Source organism: Gadus morhua, chromosome 5, assembly GCF_902167405.1.
Source record: "Gadus morhua chromosome 5, gadMor3.0, whole genome shotgun sequence".
Classification (NCBI taxonomy): domain Eukaryota; kingdom Metazoa; phylum Chordata; class Actinopteri; order Gadiformes; family Gadidae; genus Gadus; species Gadus morhua.
Window position 1 is genome coordinate 9,815,627 of NC_044052.1, and position 24,187 is coordinate 9,839,813.

General features: G+C 47.3%; 1 protein-coding gene across 5 annotated transcripts in view; it reads left to right on the forward strand.

The window, feature by feature from the left end:
* The first annotated feature begins 1,047 nt into the window (after positions 1-1,047).
* The window catches only part of LOC115543819 (pleckstrin homology domain-containing family G member 3), a 33,770-nt gene continuing 10,630 nt past the window's right edge, over positions 1,048-24,187 (forward strand). For 4 of the 5 annotated variants that reach the window (XM_030356437.1, XM_030356439.1, XM_030356438.1 and 1 more), the window contains exons 1-6: positions 1,051-1,240; positions 7,241-7,308; positions 18,142-18,722; positions 21,185-21,285; positions 23,495-23,564; positions 24,029-24,075. In XM_030356437.1, the coding sequence (XP_030212297.1) occupies positions 7,260-7,308; positions 18,142-18,722; positions 21,185-21,285; positions 23,495-23,564; positions 24,029-24,075 (848 nt within the window). In that variant the 5' untranslated portion in view covers positions 1,051-1,240; positions 7,241-7,259. Of the gene's footprint in view, positions 1,241-7,240; positions 7,309-18,141; positions 18,723-21,184; positions 21,286-23,494; positions 23,565-24,028; positions 24,076-24,187 lie in introns of all 5 variants that reach the window. The other variant, XM_030356442.1, reaches the window with a different exon arrangement.

The window sequence follows — 24,187 nt, forward strand, 5'->3', positions numbered from 1 at the left end:
GTAATCTGGTGCCAAGGGCACGTTGCTCCATGACCTATGAGAAGCTGCATGAGTGTCTCAGGATGAGCCAAGGCAAACAAGGCATTCCAATCTTTCTCACTGACTCACTGGCTCAAAATGTCTCATATGTACAGTAGTTCTGTTTTGTGATGTTTCAAACAACATTGTTGAATTCTAAATACGTGTCCAAAATATGTGAGAACAAAATCTTTTATAATGATACGATTAAAAGTGAAGAAGGAAGGAATGCATCTGACAAGTTTATTCCATGTAGTAGCACTATATATATTAAGTTAACACTACTTTAAGTACGATTTATTTGTAGCGATTCATTCACGTAGTTTTACTCGGTGTGGCCCATGAACCCCCAGTGGTTTTCCTTTTCGGCCCATTTGTTAAGGAGGTTGAATAGCCCTGCTGTAGGCGTACGCGTATCATTGTTTATCATTCTTGTCAATTTTCCATTTATAACCACCAGATGGTGATATTGCTACGTTTACCTGAGACCACGCTGTGACGCTGTGCGACGCAGAAAATGATCCCAAATAGGTACGGGTTACAAAAAAAAAAAAGTGAAACAAGTAGGCCTATTTAAAGTATATAATTCAGCAATAAGCACTGAATGTTTAACTTTTTTTTTTTGCGCAGCTTATCTCTGAACAGCTAAATCCGAGAATGAGATGCACAGCCAGGGGATTTGGAGGAGAATTTAACTTTTTAAGACCCCCCTGAAATTGGAATGATGACAATAGTAGCGTAAAAATAACCATTACATTCCTGCAGCAACACAACACAAGAAACAAGAAAACAAAACCCTTTGGGGGACATATTTGGATTGATGCATCATTATGTGTGCATACTGTAATGGCTGTTTATTTATGCATGCATACTTTTATTGTATGCACTTAAAAAAACAAACAAAGCCAAAAGTGTTGCAAGCACCTTGCCTACCATCGCAAGGACGATCCGTGAAAAAGTGACCCAGCAGCTAACCGGACTGTAGGGGACGGTGTCAGAAGTGGGAGGTGGTCTTTGTTCATCATTGCTGGTCCACTTCAGACGCAGAGACGCGTTGCGCTTGATTGCTGGCGAAGCTGGTCCTTGTACGGCAACACGCTTCACTTGGGGGTTTTCTTTACCTCTTTGGAAATGAAGGTGAAACAAAAGGACTGACCTCAAGTTGATCTACCAAGCCATGTTTCACTACTGAGTCCGCTTGGTGGAGGAAATTAATTGTTCGGTGAGTGAACTTTGGCAAATTCCTCTGTAGCCTACTGTAACGTTGGTTCTAAGCAAAATGCGTCAGTGGTTTGAGCTCTTAATCTGTTGAGTCTAACTTTAAAACACATGTTGTATGCAATATGATGTGATGTTTTTGTGATGTGTGTGTGCATTAATAAGAGACAGAAATCACAACATATCTTTTGAAGCGAACTTTGGTCACTTTGAACGAGCCTAATGATGAGACCTCCGTTTAATGACATGGGATTCTTAACTTGACTGTTTCACATTATTCATTATCATAATGATCGCTTTGGGAATTGCATGTTTTTGCATTGAGACATTTCTGTTGGCATAGGCTACAGACATTTCTGATACACGCAATATATTGGTCAAAATACTCCCCACAACTGTCACTGTCTTTAACGTAACCAGATAACCATAGAGTGGCTTCATTCTAACCTCTGACGGATGTAAGAGTTTCAGTCACTGATGTTTGCGCTGTCAGAGAACACACCAAGTGTTCAGTGAACTTTGGCCAGCTGTAGACTTTTTGCAGAAAGTCTACAGCTGCAGAATAAATGTTGTGTTGGCCCTGTATGCCAGAGTAGAAACTTTTCTTGCTGGATGATTATTGTGGCTCAACTCTGACTGACACATTGCCATTTCTTTTGTACTGCAATTCCCATCCCCCCCTCCCCCCAAACCATTCATGCTTGACTAAAGCAGCCCTATATGTTTTTCTTTCTTTACTTCTAATACGCATTCTAGTGGGACAAAGTGCTCCTCTAAAGGCCTGTTGTTCGAGGGGCAATTTATATCTTCACCAGCTGTTCAGAAGAAGTGGTGCAAAATCAATCAGCCGCACCTCAAAAGTCCCATCTATTAGTTCCTTGACCCCCTCGACCCCTAGACTCGGTTCAGATAGATGTTCTATCAAAGGACTGAATGGAACTTTCTTGCTGGTGGTCTGAAAGGGAAGCGCCTGGATGCGTGCATCCACCAGGCTCTGGAGGGAGAAGGGGGACTGGCTGGCAGCACAGCGCAGCTTCCTCCCTCCATAGTCTTTGGTATGCGACACATGGCACTGTGGTGGCTCCCACCTTCTTCGCTGCAAATTACACTGTTTGGTTTACAGAACGCCAGAATGGCTTTTAACACTTTGAGAACAGGTGAAAGCACCCTCACGTTGGTGGCCTTAAATCCGTTTGTATTCCGAAATGCCTCAAAGCGTTAGTCCATTTTAAACGTTTTTTTAGTTGGGATTTGTGACCAACCTCCCCAGACCTGTTGCTGGTTGAACTTAAATAAGTTTGATGTTGCGCGAAGGAAGCTAGGGTTACACACGGGCAGTGGGGGGTTAACAGGACTCCGGCGCGTCGTCCGGCTTCAGAGGGAATCGTGTGTAAGTCATTAAGCACATCAGGAACCCTGGAGAGCTCAAAACAGTGGCGTGTTTTTTATTTTTCTTTCTAGCGTTGTTAAATGTCGCCAAGCCCCAAGCACTTCCAAGTTGCACTCCTTCCTGGCTGTGATGGTTCTTTAAATAGGTCCGCTCCAATTTTATCGAAATGCCTGGTCTCTAAATTTAACAGCGCTCTCCTTCACAGTCTCAGCACTGTAGGGCACCATGGAGGACCGCTTAATGCTAAAAAACCTAAAGTCTGGACTTGTTGTTTGCCATTTGAAATGGTCTTTGCCATCTCTTCTTGCCAGGTATGCGCTTCAAAAAACTCTCCCTTTTTAGCCTGTGGTAATGGATCATTTGTCACGAAGTGAAGATTGCTATGCATTTCCTTGACCACAGCAGGGAATACTTATTCTGTCATTACTGCTATTTTCACTTGTGTGTGTGCAGGTGGTGTATGTGGTTAGTATACGATGGTGTTAATCAGTGTTCTCAAGAGCTGTGCAATGAACTGATCAAACTGACCCATCCAACCAGAATGTTCGTGTGTGTGTGTGTGTGTGTGTGTGTGTGTGTGTGTGTGTGTGTGTGTGTGTGTGTGTGTGTGTGTGTGTGTGTGTGTGTGTGTGTGTGTGTGTGTGTGTGTGTGCGTGCGTGCGCTCGTGTGAGAAAATGGGAAGACCTTGCAGTATGGCATTGCTTGTTCTTAGAGCAGTATGTTTAATTTTTCAGTAAAAAAGGGGTTGGGCAGGTTTTTTGTTAGCCTGGCTGAATGAAGAGTCGTTAGTCTCTTAAGGTCCCATGTCAGGGACAAACGGCAGGAGTAATGTGGGAAAGAGGGCACCCAGAGAAAGGCTGTTTGTCACTGCATATTTCCACTAGGGTAGACAAGGCTGAGAGGGTAAGGGAGAGGTCAAGCAAAATAAACATGGCACCGATGCTGAAATAATACCCGCTCTCTGTCTGTCTCTCTCTCAGTCTCAGTCAGCCAATGGGGGTGCGACTCCCTTCCCCTGCCATCTCTGCTTGGCTTTATTATTTATTTTTGTTTTCCCCATTTTGGCTGTAAATGTCCCTGGCTGAGGGTGTCAAGGATGATGTGTCTCTGGCACGTCTGGCCAAAGACCAGACATGGGTATTATGTCATAGTTCCACATATCCACCCAGTCGAGCATGGGCACTGCATGGGGCCAGGGTAAGAAAAGGTGATGGAGTTTCCTCCTTTTTAGAGAGAGAGACAGAGGTACCAAAGTGAGACTAGTGTTCTCAGCTACTTTCTAGTGGTTAATTTGTTCATTTTTAAAAAGTTCATGCCGTTAATTGAAGCATCAAATGTTGGTTAAAATCTGTGTATCATCCAATTGTGTACTCCTATTAGGATAAGGATTATACTTGCGTGATACACACCATAGTTGGATCCGGTGAAAACACTGGTAGCTTAATGGCAAGATTTTTAAGGCAATGTTTTGGATATGAAAATGTACCCTGACCTGAACATTGCAATGCCAGGGTTTGAACAGGAACCAAAGATGTAAAGTAGATGGAAATTAGCATCTTGGAAAACACATGTTGTGGCATAACATGTGGAGTGATGTTTACCATCCCTTCCAAACATAAACATTTAATTTTGTATTGCCAAACTACTTCCTGTGTCTGGCTTCTTAAACACTTCCTGGGCAGACAGAGAAAGTAGGTGGTTGGAACAAAAAGGAGAAGTTTAGTAAACACAATGTGCACCCTTTGTCTTAATCTTGCCAGGAAGGTCAGTGGCAAATAATGGAAAGTAAACAAAAACATTAGGCTTATCACTCCCAGAATGACATTAAAAACAACAATACTACAACGCCAATGGGGCCCAAAGGCACGCGTCTGTGTATACAGTGTGATTGTTCCGCAGCATGTGTATTGTATGCAGGCGTGGCAAATTTTAGTCATGACTCAATCTGAATTGTGCCATTATTCATATGACTTCACTGTCTCCCCCAACATCTGGTCCACTGCATCTCTTTGTTTGAGTTTTGTGTTTTTAAGCCGTATATATATTTGTTGGAATTCTCTTTTTCTGCAGCCTAGATTATTCCAAAGCTTAGAAGAACTAGAAGAATTAGAAGAACAAGAAGGATTATTAGCCAATCTGATAGGAAAACAGTTGAAGTGATGCGTTACAGACTTGTGTCTTAAGAGCCATGCGATTGACTCTTGTAACATCTGTCTTCTATTAGGGCGAGCCAGCTTCAGATTCTCATGCGGGAGGTTCATGTTGCGGCTAACCTAGTCATCAGCTGTGGGAACCAAATGCTCTCCATTTGTGTTGACTGGCCTCTGGCTCAAGCACAGGTGGCCATCTTGGCATGACCGTAAGCCTGTATGTGTTGTTTTCTTATGGATTTGAATGTAGCGACGGTGCATTCGTTAAAATAAACAAGGCTTAAGAAAAAACCATAGCAAAGCAAATTGTACAAATTAACATTCAATTTGTGTGATGGCTACATTTCTCTAAAACCAGATTTGGATAGTCGACTACAGTGCGGTTTCCTTTAATATATAGAAATAAAATGCACGCGTGCAATTATGTCTATTGTTGTGCGGGTCTATAACATTTATATTTGTAGCGATGGATTTTTAGCGATTTCCAAGAAATTTGAAGCCCTATTCTAGCTAATTCAGGCATTGACCAGCAATCTGAGTTCTGTTGTGGTTAGGCAGGGTTCATATTATGTGGCATTAGCAGAGGTTTTTCTAAGTTCACTGGCCAGTCGGAAAGTTCAGCCCAGGGTCCTTGAACACGAACACTTCACCCAGCTTACACAGGCCCCCCTGACACTCAAACCTTGATTGCATCCCATCGTCTAACAGGGATTTGAAGAAGTTTCATTTTTCAACAATGCTACTCTAGCAGCGCTTCATAAACTAATCTGAACACCATGGCCAATCCACTTACTTTCCTTCTTTGCTCTTAGATGCAAAGATATCACAAGTAGCACGCTTCAATAAGAACCAATCACGCAGGGCCAACCGCGGGCTACATGGATGCCCCTTGCAGAAGGCCTCACGGGTGCGGGATTTGCACGTGGCTGAGGTGGGGATCTTAACGCGCACGCTCGTCCATACGTACCTGTGTTTTCACAGCCAGCTTTCCAGAGTGTCTTAATTGACAAGCTCCCCCCTATTTGCAGCTGGCACGGCCACGGCTTGTGGCCAGGCCTAGACGTCGGCTCGGGACAGAGGACAGCAAATGCCCCCGGGGGAACAATGACCATCCTAATCCCTAAAGAATGCCCGCTCCTCTGATCCGGCTGGCCCAAGCATGTGATGTTTGAAAGGCCGGGGGCTCGGCAGGAATCACAGGAGACAAATTCTCAGGCACAGTCTTGCGTGCTAATTTAGTGTAAGGGAGTCTAGGGGGTTGGCATTCTGTGAGTCGGGGCAGCACTCTGGTGGTGATGTTTGAGTCGACCCACCCCATCATTAGGAACAAAGACGCTTGGCACGAGGGGTTAACAGGAATGCGGGCCACCTCGGGTGAACATTGAAATTCCCCCATGAAGACGATGTGAAAGGGCTTTCAGAGCATATCAGACTTCTTCAGTATAATGCGTTTCAAAGGTAGGCAGACAGTGTTGGCAAATTAGCACGGGACAAAGAGAATGTGTTCTTTTAAAGTTTAACTGGTTTGTGCAAAAATGGTCAAACATGCTAATCAAATGGAATCTTCCCCAAGTGAAGTATTTGTTGTGGACTTAGTGTTAGCAGTTAGAAGAAATAATGTATTATCTGCTATGGCAGAAACATGTTGATCATTAGTAGAAATGTTATGCTTGCTTCTACTGTCCACATCATAGGCTCCAGGTAGAAACATTTTACTAGAGAAAAGCATGTTACTAGATTTGAATGAAAAAACTTAACGACATTTCCTGTTGTGTGAGTCAACGATGAGTGTGGAAATAAGTTAACAAGGTAAAAAAAAGTTAACAGCGTAGTGACAAATAACTTATTTAGATGCAGTCCAACATATGCTTTCTATTTCGTTTTAGTTTTTCTGTTAATGACTTGAATGATTGATGATGCAATTATTTCAATCAGTCGTTGCAATTTTCCTTACGTCAGTGGAATTCTCTGACTTATTTCCTCCGAATGGGTGAAGGCATCTGAACCTCAATAACCGATGGTCCTTCAGCAGGTTTTGTTTGGTCTCTTCCTGCCCTTCCCTAGCTGATTTCCTCAGCCATTATTCCACAACGTCTGCTCCTTATTGCCCTTTACATCGGTGAATAGCTGGCACGAGCTTGCACAGTGCAGCAAGCGATGGAATGGAAAGAATTTCCCCTTTCGACTGTTTCTCAGACGAGTTTGGCTTACTCCATCGGTCCAATTTAGGAGAAAAACAATTGGCTTATCAGCCCTGCTTTTGCCATTTCCAAATACTCCCAGAGCACCAATGTTTTAACAGCACTGAAAATAACTTTTAAGTAAAGAAACGCAATCTCAAGAGTTTTTGTTCAACTTGGAAAAGACAACAAAAGGTAAACTGTACTGGTGCAAGTGCTTGAAACGGACCCACGTAGAGCGGCAGGGTCTGTCTGACCGTTTGTGTTTATTTTCACTCTGTAGCTTCAGAGGCCTGAGGACCATGCCAGAGGGGCGTCCTAGTGCTCTCCACCGGGACCCAATGGGGGAAGGTAAGAGGAATGCCACATCTTTCGGAGACGACATCTGTTTGTACAGTGTGTGTGCCCTCACAATCGCCACCTTCTCGTCAAACAACAGATCTTGTATTGTACGTTTTGATTCACTCTATACCTAATCACCTGAGATAATAAAGAAGTATTTCCTTTAAACACTGCGATGCTGAAGTAAAGGGGAAGTGGGTTCGGTGGTGAAAGGTTGGATAAATGATGAAAAAGGGGAAATCCAGAGGTTTTTGAGAAGTGAAGCCAGCGCAGTGAATTCCCATCCTACGGTCTCGGCTGTTTGAGAGGCTCTTTGTGTGCTTACGGTTGCCAGGCCATCCCCCTTTTCTTTCTTTCTTTTCTTTTTTTCGCTTTGCTGAACACTCGCACTTCAAACTAGTGTGTCGGACCGTCCGACAACACTGAGTCTAACCCTGGCCTGTGGCGTTGACCCCCCTTGGGGAGAAGGAGAGCAGGGAGTGTGGCAGTAACTCAAATATATTATTATTTTCGCAGTTCATTATGTTTTCCGTGGAAGAGTTGGCGATGGCATTGACAGAGGGCCTCTTTGTGTTTGTCTGTCTGCACTGCTGCTCACCCAGCCCCTTCCCATACTGCCGGAGCCTTCCCTCCTCTCGGCTGAACATTTAGCCCTGGGCTTCCTCTCTGGGCCAAAGAATAGCAATGTGTCAATGGTTTCTTTTCCTCCCCTCCCTCTCTTCCTCTGGGCCTTTTTAGTGTGGTTGTTGCCAAGAGAGGCCTGCAGCCAGGGATGTGGGGATGGGGGGATTTGGGCGGGTCATGTGCCACCTCCTTAAGATTTGTGTCCTGATTTTTTGATTCCTTCGAAAGTGGGTTCAGCTCCGACTGCATGCATTCTTAATGTTCATAAAATCTCTCGTGCCTCACAAGTCTCTAACCCGGAGACAAACCCACCCACAGCCTGCACCAGTGTTTGTATGTTTAACGCGTTGTCTGAGGTTGGTGGTTAAGGTACTGAGCAGCTGAGAATGCAAAGTGTGAGGTGGTGATTAGACGACGGGTTTAGGAGACACACGCCTCCAGGAAAAACCCGCGCTCGGCCCCCCGAGGTGAACAATAAGCAGTCTGTGGAGCGCTAGGACACCAGAAACATCAGCCGCCGTCCTGAAATAACAGACCTCTGTCAGTAATGATTTGTTAGTAGTTCCTCAATGCATATTTGCATTAATGAGGGGTACTTATTAATGCTCTCGGCAGCTACCACTCCTTTTATTGACTTGAATTGAACCAAAGCAGAACGTGGATTTTGACTCTGAATTGCAGTGCATTTTCTGGCAGAAAGATCTGAGGGCTAACTCGACAGGCTTTTTCAAGTTCCCAAAGGGAACAAATTGCAATAAAACCAATCCCCCAGTTTTATGGTCCCTGCAACCAGTTGTTGAAACTCAAGATGGTCGACACGACCGTCCTATCACGTAAGAAGCCATTGCACAGCTGTTCTTCAAAGCACAGGCCACGGCGCATGCCTGGGACGTCAACAAACGACACCAGCTCTCCCTCGAAAGACATGGCTTCCCACTGACACACCCAACCTCAGTGCTAGGCTCTAGCTGTGTCTGCAGAACCTACATATTTCACTGTGGCTAGGAGGGGGGGGGGGGGGGGCATGGGAGATCACTGCAGTGGTGGTGGATCATATCCAATCACTCCAGCGTTTCCACACCACTGGGCGCTGGGCTGTGGATGCAGATGAGGCATGGCAGGGCTGGGTGAACCTGGCAGGGTCTGCTCCCTCTGAGCCCTGTAGACTGGAACTCCATTACGGGCCTAAGCGCCTGGGGCCTCAATCACTGCCCAACTCCCGAGCACCTCCCGTTCTGCGGGGTTATCTCTGCCGCCATAAATGAGTGTCTGACCCTGAAACCCGCCCACTGAGGCTTTTCTTTCCGCTCCACCGTTGGGGTGTTCGTCTTTTAAAGACCCCCCCCTGTTGTGATGTGGTGGCTCCACAGCCGGGGGGTCCCACTTTATCTCACCACATTGTCATGCCCCGACTCCATTTCTCCCTCCACAAAACCATTTAATTTCAATGTAAATCATTTTACTGCGGCCCAACAATGGCATTCCTCCTATACAACTCATCCAGTGGATTAACCGCATTAGTTACAGGCCCTCTGTTTTGGCCATACCGTTTAAAAGACCTCTCCGTGGCTCATTTGGATCCATAAACCTTTAGCGGTTGCATAATGCAGAACACTGGGTTAATGGTTTTTCTCCAGGTATCCATTATATTTGCATAGTGGCGCCATGAGAACACTATGCACAATGCCGCAGTAGAGCAGAGTTTTCCCACCCTAATGTCACATACCGGGACAACCCTAAAGGACAACATTATTCACCTTAAGTTTTAACACTGATGTTTGGTTGCTCTTTAACTATTCATTGGAGAATACAATCTTTCCAGTGCTGTTACAATGCGAGCCGTGATTGCTGAGCATTGGAAGTACAAACATTACGGATGAGGAGAAGCTTGACTAGGTCAACTGATGGACCCCCCCCCCCCCCCCACCGTGTAAAGGAGGACACTGCCCGCGGACAAACGTCTGAGAGTGACCTGACTGGAGAGTCGCCCCCCCCCCCCACACACACACACACACACACAGCTGCGTGCCTGGTGCCCACCCAACAGGGTGGACTCCACAGGGAGGTGCTAACAGGATGAAGTGGCCTGGCTGTGGACTGTCGGCCTGGTGGTAAAGTTTACCAGGGAGTCGCACCTCCGTGTGTGTGTGTGTGTGTGTGTGTGTGTGTGTGTGTGTGTGTGTGTGTGTGTGTGTGTGTGTGTGTGCGTGTGCGCCCATTCATTACTCCAAACATATTGGTTGTCAAACCAGTGTTTTATGTGGTGTTGGATCAAGGATTAGAAGAAGAGTTCAAACCAGATTTGTGTCTTCCCCACACCGAGGCAGCAGCAGACAGGGAAATTGCTGGCCACATTTCCTACTTATGTTGTCAAACTTCTTGCTTCTAATAACTAGCAACATCTGTACGATTTATTTATTTATTTATTTATTTATTATTCTCTATCTTACTTGCATATGACAACCAACGGGCATCAATGTAACGGCGGGATCCCCATCGGTCAGTTCTTGGCTTTGTGTGGGCTGTCCAGAGGGGCTGGGCGCTGTGGTGGAGGGACTGGGTCCCCCGTGTGCCGGCGGGGGTCTTGCCCCGCTGTGAGGAAAGGAGGGGGCGGGAGGGTGGAGGGCTGCTTGAGTGTAGGCGCTTCCTAAGTGGATCATCGCATGCCAATGCACTGAGGTCAACACGCACTGCTGGCTCCTTTAGAGGACCTCTCGGGGGAGACTGAAGAGGTTGAGCGGATTACATCTATAGCTTTTGTGCGGTTGTATCGTTTCGATACGTCGGGAGACACGCCTCAATGTTTTCACGGTGGAAATGGTGGCCTGGTGGAAGGATATCATGGAGCGATTAGGTGCTTTCCGGGATAAGCCTTTTTCCCGCGACTTTTTCAATCAATAAGCACATTATTTCCTAAGCTCATTGTAAATAAACTTGAAAGTTCATTCAAATGAACTTTCTTAAAATGTGAACGGCGTTGTCTGCTAGCAAGGTTGTTATTTGAAGCTCGGCATTGGTGGGTGCTGCCAAGCGCACGCACGTTTCACCCTTGGACCGTTCAATTCCCCCTGACGTTTCCCAACCATGCTTTGACCTTGCGTGTCGGTTTGGAATGCAGGTTGGGGTTGTGTTTATACTCCGCACTGGTCGTCCAGTGGACTTTATTTACCAACCTTCAGGCTAATTATTAACAAGGCTAGAAAGGGCTCAGAGGGATGGGCAACGTGTGTGTGTGTGTGTGTGTGTGTGTGTGTGTGTGTGTGTGTGTGAAACCAAGCCCCGCTCTATGCTGGCGTATTCTCTCCGGGCCCCTGGATCTGGCTGTTTGGTAATGGTTTTGTAAGGGCCTGGGGCCTAGTCCTTTTGAGGGTACCTTTGTTAATATGTGTCCTGCCCTCCTATGGGGGAGCCATTCACTGTTGGGAGGAGTAACTCCACCAACACCAGCAACTACCCCCAGCAACTACCCCCGCAAGAACCTCAAGACTGTGGGGGAGGAGATGTACCGGGGGAGGGGGGGGCTTCCCTCCTCGTTCTCCCAGAGGAACGCTGGGGGACACCGGCTCCCTGGCTGTTTTTAAACGGGGGCCTCCCTCTGAACTAGCGTGAAGTATGTGAAGGAATGTCAATGTCGGCAAATTGGACCCTAATCTGCCAATTAGATCCCAGGTTGTTCCGGCTCCAGACACGCTTTTAAGGGCTGCCAAGGATGTGTTGTTTTTCAAGTCCACAGCAAACGTCCCAGCGTCTCCCTTCCTGTACAGTGAAGTACATAATGGACGAGTCTTGAACGAGTCCTGGTGACTATGGTTTGGTCTGGAAGGGCAGGGACTGGGAGTATGTTTTTAATAGAGAAATGGGACATTCTGCTGAATAGACCATTGTTCCTGTATAATACCGTTTTAGAGAACCATTTGTGCGTTTGGGAAGAACGAGTATATCTAGGGTCAAGCATGTCACTAACGTCTAAGCGTTGACATTGGGCAATATTATTCAATTTTGTAATTCTACCGAGGACTTCCACCGCCTTGATGTTTCAAGCCTGGTTAATCTGTAGCCTAACCGCAGAAAGTCTCAGGCCTGTTTCTGTCATGACTGTAGTGCAGTACAGTTCATGTACTTTTATCCAACTTGACCATCACACACTAGTCTGGAATTTCACATGGTGCATCTCTCTTCTCGCTCTTTCATACATGATACAGAGCGAGCTGTATCACTGTGTGACATGAGTCAGCAGACGGGGGCAGGCCAGTGAACTGTGACGCACGTAGCAGGCGCAGGCTTGTTTTGCTGCGGAACGTACGAGTCATGATTCGGCGGGAGAGCAAGAGGACTCTCGACTTCCTATTGATGACTGAACTCTGGGCCCGGGCACGCTTTGCATCTGTGTTTGCATGATGATGCTTGACAGCGCCCTAGCTGTGCCTCTACCTCAGCCCCTGATTTGGATAGAAAAACGACTGTGCCCTGTGTGGCTAAGGTTATTTTTGGATGTGTCGCTTGTATTTGGTGGCCGTTCTCGTGGTTTATTTGTTATTGTCAGACATGGGCTTAAAACGGCCGTGTCAAGTTTGTGAACGCACAAGGATACACACAAGACTGTAGAGCTACACCGTAAAAGTGTTGGGATCGCACAAGGTTGACTGCAACTCAAACTCCTCACTCTTGCTCCATGGTGAAACTTGCACGACCTCCGCAGTCGTAAATGCGTGGCGTCAAGGAGTTATGAAAAATGTCTGGATCTCGGAGTATGTTCATTATTTCATGAGTAACAATGCAGTTTATGTGTGGCAATTTTCAAACCGGTCATCTTTAAACTAAGGTTGCTATTACCTTGTTTGTGTCGAGCTGTTGTGGTCTCGTACATATCTAAATTAGGAAAGTATGATGTCACGCAATGTAGGGCCACTACTATATTGCACGTTTTCACCCGGTGTCCATTTTGTTGTTGTTCTGTCTCAGCCATGCTTGAAATCATAGGATTGATATTTTCCTTAAAATTCTTGTACACTGGTGTCACTGCAGATTAATATGCTCAAGACTTAGTAAGAGAAAGAAATGCAGGTTGCAACATCATTGGGTGTTGCAATCGATGAGAAAATAAAGAATCGTAACTCTCACAGGAAGTGATTCAGATCTGTTGTAATCCATACAACATCACAAACCAAGGTTCTGATAACAACGGCTGTATGTTTGGCACCTAAGTTTGATATGACACCGGTAACAGAATGTTCCTAATAATGAAATTATGACTGCATCAATACTAGTACCAGTCGTATCAGATGTGGTACTTGAATAGAATATGGTAATAGAATAAGTATTGGAAAATGTCCTGTATACAAAAATGCAAAGATCCCTGTCAACAGATATAAGAGGTCACTAACAAAAACAGTTGTGAGGACACCATGCTGGTGTCCTCAGTGTAGATGAAACCAAGCGGGTCAGAAAGGTAGCCTGTGTCGTTGATTCATTCAGGTTGGACACGTTTCGGTGCGATCAAGTGGTAGTGACGCTGATCTTTAAATGGAGGCCTTTGTGGTCTCTCTCACGTGGGTGGATAACGATCACCACGGGTTTGTATCCCAAAGAGCTACAGCAGCAAGTAACTAATATGCAGGTGCTGAACTATTCCACCTCAGACGCTCTATTCTGGGCCTGAGACGCTACCTTATTAGGCCACGCGCGGCGGGCCCACAGCCACGGTGATGTCACTGGGTGCAGGTTTATGAATTGCCTCCATTGTCGGCTCGTCTGATAAGCTGCGTCTGACGCGGACAGCGGTAGACACGACACTGGTTCGAGACTCATTAGTCATCCAGGCCCCCTGCATATTACCTTACCCTTACTCAACCCCTACTCCGTTTATTACCTGAGATGATGGCAGCGATTGGCTCCATCAAAAAGATTGAAAATCGGTTTTGGTTTGAAGCGTCCGATTTATTTCTAAGCCAGGTTAAAGTTCAGGTTAAAGTTACTAATTTATGACAAAAGACAGTGCGGTCATGCATGTGGCCATTAACACATGTTTGTCTGGAAATGTTAACCGAGCATTAACAGGAATTCAAAGAATTACAACTTGGGGGTTGATCACTTCTGTGGAATGCCAACGATGCTTTCCCCCACCATTTGGTATTCGGTAACAACTGCTCCTCGGTTCATACGTAAGCCACATCAGACCTTTCTGCTGGTGTAAACTTACTGAGCAGTCATGCTATGCCCCAGGCCTCTCTAAAGCCGTCTCAAAGGGCCCTATAGCACAACTTGCTGGGGGTCTGTATTGTTAACTAAAGGGTTTTCGCGAAAATCTAGCAAGTTCAAATACTATACTTGCCCCTGGTTAATGGTTACATTGGGGGAGTTAACTATTAATTACATTTACAAAAACTGCTGATTAATTTCTTTCCCGTTAGTTTAAATAATTAACCATGGGACAGAATCACATGATGGAAGATAATTATTAATTATTGAATCCAGTTTTCAGACTCATTGTCTTTAAACCTCAAGCAATTCTATTGAACGGTTACGTTTGGAATTCGGCTGAGCATGACACTGCTTCTTGTTTAGATATGTCTAATTCCAAATGCTCCTAAAATCAACATAATGAAATACGCACACATAGCCTAAATAGTTACCTTCTCTGTATATCTTGTATCTAATCCTTTGATACTCTCTCTTTCTCTGCTACCATGTCTGACGCTTCCACTTTTTCCACACCTCACGGTCCTTTCTATGTGTCTGTAGACACTTGCCTGCACATGTTCTGTCTCCAAGTTGGAGGGCTCACTTCTGCAGTGTGTGCATCAGCTGTTCCCCTATCTGTCACTGCTCTAATGACATGTGCTATCATCTTGTCATTCACAATTGTAAATAACAGTAGTTTTGTTGTAGTTTTAGTTGTAGCTGTCGCTGAGGAACTATTAACAGGTTGTAAAAAATTGCTGTTGTTATTTTAAATGCAAGAGTGAAATAATTTCACGCAGGAATACAATATTGATGATATTGCACCCTACGGTTTTGCCAATAGTGGGAAGGCTGTGAAGACCTATCTCCTAGTGAACCATTGACCTGTTGTTGTAGATGAAGGTCACAGGATGAATAAATTCAACAAGTGGGACGAGGAGACACACGTTAATTCCCCAACTTGAAACGTTGTGGTGTGCAATGCACTTCCTCCTTCGAGGGCGACAGGAAGCCACCACGAAGTTGATGACTCAAAAGAGGAAGTGCAGGCAAAATAAGGTTCACACAGGTTGGACATTAATGGGAAAGTGTATCTGACAGAGGAAAGAGTCTCTGTTAGTCTCCAGTTACAACAGGTCGATTTAACTTCCTCAAAAGTCACATCCCTTCCAAGAGCTGCGGGTAGCATCACACACACTCCCTGTTCCCGAGCAGAAGCAAAGCTTTGGCCCTGCCTCACCAAGGCCTGGCCAGCGCTGAGTATATCTACATCTAATTTGTTCACCCGCTTATTTGCATTCCTCCACATGTGGCCGTTTCAACAAAGCCTCTCAGTGGATCTCTGGCGGTGGTGGCTGTGGTGTTTTCCCAGCCTGTATTTTGTGGTGTCCACTGGGGACAATGCAGTGTCTGTAAAGTCCCATGTCCTGTGAAGTGGGCCATCGCCGGGAACCTGCGTAGTCAAGTGCCGTGCTCGCAGCGCTGAGGGGCGGCGGATAAGCCTAGGCCGCTTCTTGGAATAGAATAATTGCTCGCGCTGCAGCGCGTGAGGGTTTGTTGTCCTGAATACCGCACGCTTTCGCTGACTTGGATATCTGTGACACGGCCTCAAGATCAATTTCATGTCCAAACCGGTTTGGCCACTATACGGTTTGGCCTCCTCGTTCACCCATTAACACACACATTCATCCACCCATTAAAGATGGTGCAGTTGCTACCACATTTACATTTAGGGCATTTAGCAGACGCCAAGACCCCTTTAATCCAAAGCGACTTGCAATAAGAACATTTGTCAGAAGAAAGAGAAATTATGTATCGCTTTCGATGCAGTAAGGATGTTCATAGAACAAAGTGCCAAGCACCAACAATCGTTAGATTAACCCATTTCCCCTACACAACAAAGATGGCTAGGATAATATCACCCTTGCATTATCAACGGATATGTTTGCAGCATGCCTTACAACGCACAGCCGTGCAGTCGTGGAAGCATAATCAACGTGGTGGTCATTTGTGATTTTGCAAAAAAACGAATAAAGAGCCATGACTGGCAGCCCCCCCCCCCCCCCCCGGATCCCTCTGGCCTCTGTTGACTTGGCTCCGTCTGCAGCGCAGCGCTTTTTCAGACGGGAGGCATGGAGAGGGGAAGGGAGGAAGGGAGGAAGGGAGGGTCGGATGCCTGGGTTCGTTCAAATCCAAACCAAAAGTAAAGGCTGAGGCTTTAGAGGGAGGAGAGTGCCCTCGCGGTGACTCCCGGCCATTTGTGGAGGGTTGCGGCCCTATCGCTTACACACGACTCTCTCTGTCTCTATGGCATCAAACGTCTGTCGGTTATGGTGCGTCTCTCTCTTTCTAGTGGTTGGTCAGGCGGGCATGGGAACTGTGGAGGGAGGGGAGAGAGGGTGAGGGAGAGAGAGAGGGAGGGAGAAAGAGACGGAGAGGGGGAGAGCGCGGGAGAATGAGAATGATCCCTGAGAGAGAGGGACTGTTGTTGTTGTGGATTGCGGGCCAAGACGAGCAGCATGAACCAGGATCTGAGGCATTAGCTCAGTACTGACTCATGGAAAGTTTGTGGAAGTTCCATGTCTGTGGGTCTATGTTCGTACTACAGCTTGATTCACCATAGTAAACGCTTGGCACGCTCTTCCTTCTTTTATTTTCCAGTGATTAACATTCTCCTGAGTCAAAGGCAATATGGAATGCGTATTTCGCCAACAGCTGTATTCTGTCTCTTTTTAAACGCAGTCGTGTGGGGAAAAATACATGAAATGAACAATTACATTTTGTAGCGCCGTTTACACCAACCGCCTCCAGGTTTGACACAAATCATTGGTAGAATCCGAACAGGAGTGGACGTTGCTCGTCATTTTTCACAGTAGGTTTTCCAACCACAGGCCTGTGTTATTACCCGGGGGCTTTGTTCGGCAGTAATCCTATGGCTGTCTGGGGCTTCTCTGGCTTTCCAGCTCCCATCACGTCGACTGCTAACCCTATATAGAGCAGTAACGGGGCTCTGGGTTCGCTGCTCGCCAACACTGACTTACTTACTGACCCGGTCCTCCTGCCAAGCTTTTGATTCTCCATAATGGCCGGCCCTTCCAGAGGGGCCGCGCTTATTAGCCTACAGGCAAACCGAACCGCCAAGCCTCCTATTCTTCAGGCTTTTAGCGAAATGGCTTCGACCCCTTTGGCCCGGCGAATATTTGAGGAAGCGGAGCCGGCTGCACAGTGGCCGCTGAGGGGGCCCTGCCCGCACCACAGTGACTTCATGTATTTGGACAGGAAGGTTTGCGAAGGGAAATTCTCCCATCTGGCAACGAAAGAATGTGAAATTGAATATGGATTAAGTTTCACTTGATTTCAGACGTGGCCCAATAAAAAAAAAAAAAAGCAAAGACATATAAACAAAGCAGGCTAGCCTCGATCCCGGTTTCCCTTTTCCCAGTTTTCTCTCCTCCTGTGTGGCATCCCCCCACCCCGCCCTGTGTTTTTCCAAGGTGAGCACTGCGCCATGGGAGAAAAAAAGGAAACGGCAAAGTTTTCCACCAGAGTGCTAGTGTGGTAATTAGAGCCGCGTCAGTAATGATTTGAGAGCGAGACCCTCTCACAGTAAATCACCGCTCTAGAGCGGGGGCACGGGCGCAGCAACGGCAGGGCTCCAGACCTGCCAAGGTGCCTCCCTATCCGACCCCAGGCCCTGGGTACTGGGGGGGGGGGGGGGGGGGGAGCTCCACTGTCTCTGAGGTCAAATTACTTCAGAGGTCAAACCAGGACAAGTGCCTCCGGATGTAACTGGTTTCGAAATGATGGAGTTTATAGGAAATGTGCTTCACTTGCAGCACGTGCATCCCATGTGCAAACTCTACTTTTCCAATAACATTCATTAAATGTCTGTGTATTTATGTACTGTATATCTAAAAATCTAAATGTCTGAATAAATATTTAAGCCTCTTTAACTCAAAAATAAATAAATAAAAAAATTAGTAAAACCTATAACCCTTAAAAGTAAAAAATCTGTGTGTGTGTGTGTTCCTTCTCCAGAATGTGCTCAGCTGCGCTCGCCTCTCTCCGCCAGCGAACACCCTCCGCCCTGCGCGGACCCCCACCCGTACGGTCACCCGCGCCTCTGCAGGGCCCCCAGGGAGGGGTCCGGCCGGAGGCCCGTGAGCCTGGTGTCCACCCTGTCGTCGGACTCGTCCCGGGACGGCCTCAGCCTCTTCGGGAGCACGGCGACCCTCCAGCCTCCCTCCTCCTCCTCCTCCTCCTCCGCCACCCCCCCGCCCTGCCCCAGCGAGGAGGACGTGGACCTCCGGCTGAGCCCCAGCCAGGGCAACGGCGTGCAGGGAAGGCGGCAGAGCCCGTGCCGGGGGGCCCCCTGGGGCCAGTGGGCTGAGCAGAGGGAGGGGGTGGTTCTGGGCTCCCAGAGGAACTATTGCCACGCAGAGAGGACCTGCAGTCGAAGAGGAGGAGGAGGAGGAGGAGGGCCTTCTTACGGCCAATCGTCGCCGGTCGCCGCAGACGCCATGGCGCCCAACCCCGAGCTGTCCTACGTGGACCGCGTCGTCATGGAGATCATCGAGACGGAACGCATGTATGTGCGGGACCTCCGCAGCATCGTGGAGGTGAGCGGGCGGGGCCATGCTGCCCACACACACTCATAGCGCACCCGACAGATGGTTTGCATACATGCAGGGAATGCAACCTAATACATTGACATTCTAGGAAATTCTATATGGCGTTGACTTTCGCCGCCTGCTTTACGTATTCAGGGGTATATTAGCAGTGTGTGTGTGTGTGTGTGTGTGTGCGTCTGTGATTTCACTCAGTCTTCTCATAGAACTCGGCGTCTGCTGCTCTTTGTTATGGGGCGATTGTCTCTCTGGAATTTGGCCACAGAAAATAAAAAGATGACTGGCTTAAGCTCGGCAGAGCTCTTAAGGGCCTATAATTCGGAAAATAACTCAAAAGTATGCCAAAGAGCGGTTTACGTTATCTGCGTCTAAATATTTACGGCGCCGTGACAAACACAGGCCGTGGTCTGGGCTGGGGAACGGCTCATGTTTGGACTTCAAAGCGGAGACACAAAGCAGGTCCGGCACGACCGAGAGGTTCAGGGGAACCACGGGCTACACCGCAGCTCACGCCTCCGTCTTGGAGTTGATGTCAAATGCTCTTGACGTGATGCTACCTCTTGACACCATCTCTGGTCCCCAGCCAGCCCAAAGGCCTCTGTGCTGCTGTCACACTACCACCACCCTGGTTTATTAGCAGGCTCCTCGCTCCGTCTGCTTGTGAGGGACTGAGCTGCTGGCGTCAGCGTGACTGAGTGTGAGTGCTCACTGTGTGTCAGAAAACACAGCGAGCACTCACACTCACACTCAGGTCCCACACACTCTTGACAGACGCTCACAGCTTCTCCCAGGACTGCTAACTCCATTTGGGTAACAAGAGGAGCTGCACCTCCTTGGCCGGGACCCTCGGACCCCCCCCCCCCCCCCCCCCCCCCGCCCGGCCAACACACACATCTTTATCCCCAACGCCAACGGGAGAAGCAACCCAGATGACGAGGGGAGCAGCTCTTTTTAAACTAAAGTTTTAAACTGCAGTCTGGGAATGCCATGTCGGCCACATTTACTCGTTCTCATTCGTGTCAGGAATTTTAACAAGGCCCTCGCCGGCAGATGTGCACACGCAGGCCAGCGCGCGCACACTCCACACCACTAACGCCATCTTATTTAAGGGTGTGTGCCGTTGTGAAACCGGCCCTCTTTTACTCAACGTTGACGTGTAAAGTGTGGCTCCGCAGATCCCCGCCAGTGGGGCCTTGAGGGCCACCGTATCAGGGCCATGGCTCCGCCCACCCCCCCCCCCCCCCCCCCCCACCCGTGCCTACACAAGTGTGCTGTAACGGTGCGACAGTTGTTCCGCTTCGGTTGCTCTCACACGTCCTCTGCAAACGCAAACACCTGGTCTGGACACACCCCAAAGCCGTGCGACGCTCCCTGCATTCTCGGAAGCGGCGCTTCCTCATATCCCGATTGGCCACGCCCTCTTCATTTGTTACTTGAGCTGTGTTTCACACCAGGCCACGGCCACACCAGAACCCAACCATGAACTTGAGTGGAGTTCATGGTGCGACCACCGGAAGGTCCGGTCGTCAACACTCTGCGCTTCCTTTTGTGTGTGTGTGTGTGTGTGTGTGTGTGTGTGTGTGTGTGTGTGTGTGTGTGTGTGTGTGTGTGTGTGTGTGTGTGTGTGTGTGTGTGTGTGTGTGTGTGTGTGTGTGTGTGTGTGTGTGTGTTACATGGATTCAGGAGACAGCCTGTCTAACGCACGTCAGCATTGGCCTCACTGCACTGGAATGCTCACACTGGACTCCCGCTTTAGGCGTCCAGTGTGAAGGGATGACCCTACTCAGTCTGCAGCGTGTGTGTCTATGCGCTCAAGAACAATGTCTATAGCGCCCCTACCAGGAGGGCACAGGGTTTGTGTACACGGTTGTTTACTGGTGTGTTTGTGAGCGTGTTTGCCTCCCGTGCGTCCGTCCCGCTCTGTACTTAGTCTGAGTGGTTTGGTCGGGCACGCCAGCTTGTGATTGGACGGCAGGCAGTGTCAACGTCCACAGCTGTGCACGGCCCTCTATTCTGAGTTTCTGCTTTTGGATGGATTGCCTGTGGTGTACTGGTTTCGGGAAGAGCTATCCTGACCGTAGTAGTCTGGATAAATGGGTCTAGACTCTAGACTAGTCCACGGTCACTGGTGAAATATCTTTAAAACAAAGAAAAGTATATATAAATAAATGTGCGATCGTCTTAAGATAACCATTAAAGAACAATCACACTGGAAACCCCCAGTTATTAAATAGTGTGCGCACCATAAATTCTAACAGGTCATGTCCAATATTGGGTGGTCCATTAGATGTAATGGAAAATATCGCAAGGTACAAGGAAGCAGTGTTTTCTTTGTGCAACTGCACCCTCTAGTGGGAAGCGCTTGAAATTGATTATGTGACCATCGAGTGCATTAACTGAAAAACTTCGGTGTGTGATTTTTCTAAGCATTATTTTTTACCTGTTTCTTTCAGGATTATTTGGCTCAGATCATCGACGCAGGAGACCTTCCCATACTCCCAGAACAAGTCTGTGCCCTCTTCGGAAACATAGACGATATCTATGTGTTCAACAGGTATGTTAAACGTGTGGGTGTGTGTGAGTGGGTGGGGGGGTGAAGGGGTGGCCATGTAACCTAAACAAACAGAAACTCGCCAAGTTACAGCTGTGGTTTCTGTTTCCTAAGAGAACGAAACAATTGCTTTGTGAATTTGCGTCCACATAACAAGGATGAGTTGAACGTCGCCTGCGTGTCTGACGGAAGTCAGCAACCTGCTTATGTACTCATATACTCTTACAAGCCTACTGACAATTACATTTGTTGGAATGGATCAATATTCACCACTTTTTATTCAATAACGTCCGTCGTAATTGAAAGCAGTCACCGAACATTATCCATTTAATTTGTAGTGATGCATTCGGTTTTCCCCTCTTATACACCGTTGGTGATAAAAAAATGCATGCAGGTGCCATTTAATTTGATCCTAAGGTTCTGCTTATATAAAAAATATAAAAAATGTAATAGTCACAGGAGACTCACATCATTAGCCCCTCCCCCACCAGGTAGCCTCCCGGATCCAGCTGGACTCTGGCGAAACGCCTCTGAGACCATGTCTCGGAGGCGTTTGTGTTCATGTAGGCACACTTTGGCAGACTGAGATCCTCACCTTGGTGGGGCTCCTAACGACTCAAAACAGAACTTTACCCGCTATGTGCTGGCTCAATAGCATAACCCTGTTGAGGCTCAGGTTAGCCTTGTTTAGCCTCCATTCAATAGCCTCAATGTCTGCTCGATAATGGGACCATACCACACTTTATCAGTCTCTTACTAGAAATCCTTACATATTGTATTTTCTCGACTGCGGTGTTGATTGAGGACACGATACCGCCTACTTCTGTGTTTGTCTATCAGAGATAGGTTAAAGGTTGAGGGAGTGATCAAGGTTGTAGTTTGTAGTGTGAATTTGCCACCACCATATAGGTCAGTTTGTCATTTCAATGGTCTTCCTATGTTACAATGCGCTCACGTAACATTTTCAAAATGTCATGTTTATACCATGGCCAATGCAGCCACACAGGTGCTATAGCAGACAACGCGCACACGCAGAAAAAACACTTGTTTGCGGTCAAAGTCCAAACATGAACCTACTGGCTGGGGATTTGTCTATCAGCTCTGCAGTTATTCGGTTAATATTTGACACGACGGGTGAGGTTTCTTGTAGAGGACCAACCATAACTATTGGCACCACACACGCATTCCAGCTGCAAGAACCATTATTGACGACGTCAGTTGTGGTTCTATGCTACCTACGACCCAGTCAAGCATCACAGACATCAAATATTATTTGATATCTGTGATGTTCCTGGACGTTGCTCCTGGATGTTCCTGGACGTTGCTCCTGGATGTTCCTGGACGTTGCTCCTGGATGTTCCTGGACGTTGCTCCTGGATGTTCCTGGATGTTGACCGACTTGTGTTTTTGAGTTTGGTGTTACCCTTGTTGCTGTGCGGACGCTTTTATCTTGAAAAGCCGCTGTCCTGTGTTGTGGCGTTGCGCTCCTGGCTCCTCCCCCCCCTTGCGCTCCCGTGTATTTCATATCGACTCTCCTCCAGAGTTAACCTTGTTCCCCCCCCCCCCCCGCAAGGCCCCACTAGGTCTGGCCTCGGCTAGAACGCTGTCCTTCTATCTGATTGATTCATGGCTCACCAACAGAGCACAGATGAATGAATTATATTGTGATTATGGTCTTATCTGTAGTGTGTGTGTGTGTGTGTGTGTGTGTGTGTGTGTGTGTGTGTGTGTGTGTGTGTGTGTGTGTGTGTGTGTGTGTGTGTGTGTGTGTGTGTGTGTGTGTGTGTGTGTGTGTGTGTGTGTGTGTGTGTCCGTCCCCGTCGGTCTTTGCATTTGGTTTGGTATCCAAATCTTGTTCCTCCCTATTTCCTGCCAGAATTGGCTTAGAGACTCCCTGCTCTCTGCAACAAGGAGAGCTTGTATAACTCCACATAAGCCACTGCCCACAGCATCTGAAGTACATTTCCCTAATGCCAAAACAATTATTAAATTATAAATAGAATGTACGAATGCTTGGACTCTGACCAACAAAACAACAACAACAATATCGCCAAACAATTTTGGTCTCCATATTTACCTTTTTTGTAATTCTCATCGTTTCTTTGCACTTTCTCTGTCCTTCTCCCTCTCTAAGCCTATTCGTTGTGGACACAAAGGCTTCCCCGTCTGTGAGGTACTGAAGCAATATCTCTCTCCTCTCTGTGTATGTTAGTGAGCTGCTGCAGTCCTTGGACCTCTGTGAGAACGATCCAGTGGCCATCGCCAGGTGTTTTGTTGACAAGGTGAGCAGACGTTCAATGTTTCCCCATCTCCTCCCTCCCTTTCCATCTCACGGTTGAACTTCTGCTGTTGTTGTACAAGGACTGATTCATAATGTTACATTGTGTTACATTTAGTGCGTCCCTTTTGTATGTGAAAATTAGGTTTACCGTATTTTATCCTTGTATGACCAGTGCCGTTATTGCGACCAGTACTCTTACTGCTGAGCTGACCTGTTTTTCTGAAACACATTTCCTTGTACCGTGACCAAATAAACTGAAACTGAACTGCTAGTTCATCTAGTCGTCTTTCTTTCGTTCTTCTTTCATTCTTGCTTTACTTATTTTCTTCGTTCTGGCTATCTCCACTCCAGTCTTGCTTTAACTCCCTCGTTCTCTGCGTCTCGCGTTACGATTTATGTACTGTCTCTTAAGTGTCTGCAAGGAAAGGGCCACGATCGATCTGTTCTTCTGCCTTCTGTTCCCAGAGTGAATACTTTGTAATCTACACACAGTACTGCACCAACTACCCCAAGTAAGTAGTACAGTGTTTCACCAAGCCACTCTTTTGAACTCAACCCAAGAACCTAAAGAGGGTTTCATTCATGCTTCTGCCAAACGATGTTGTGACATCACTCAACGCATTG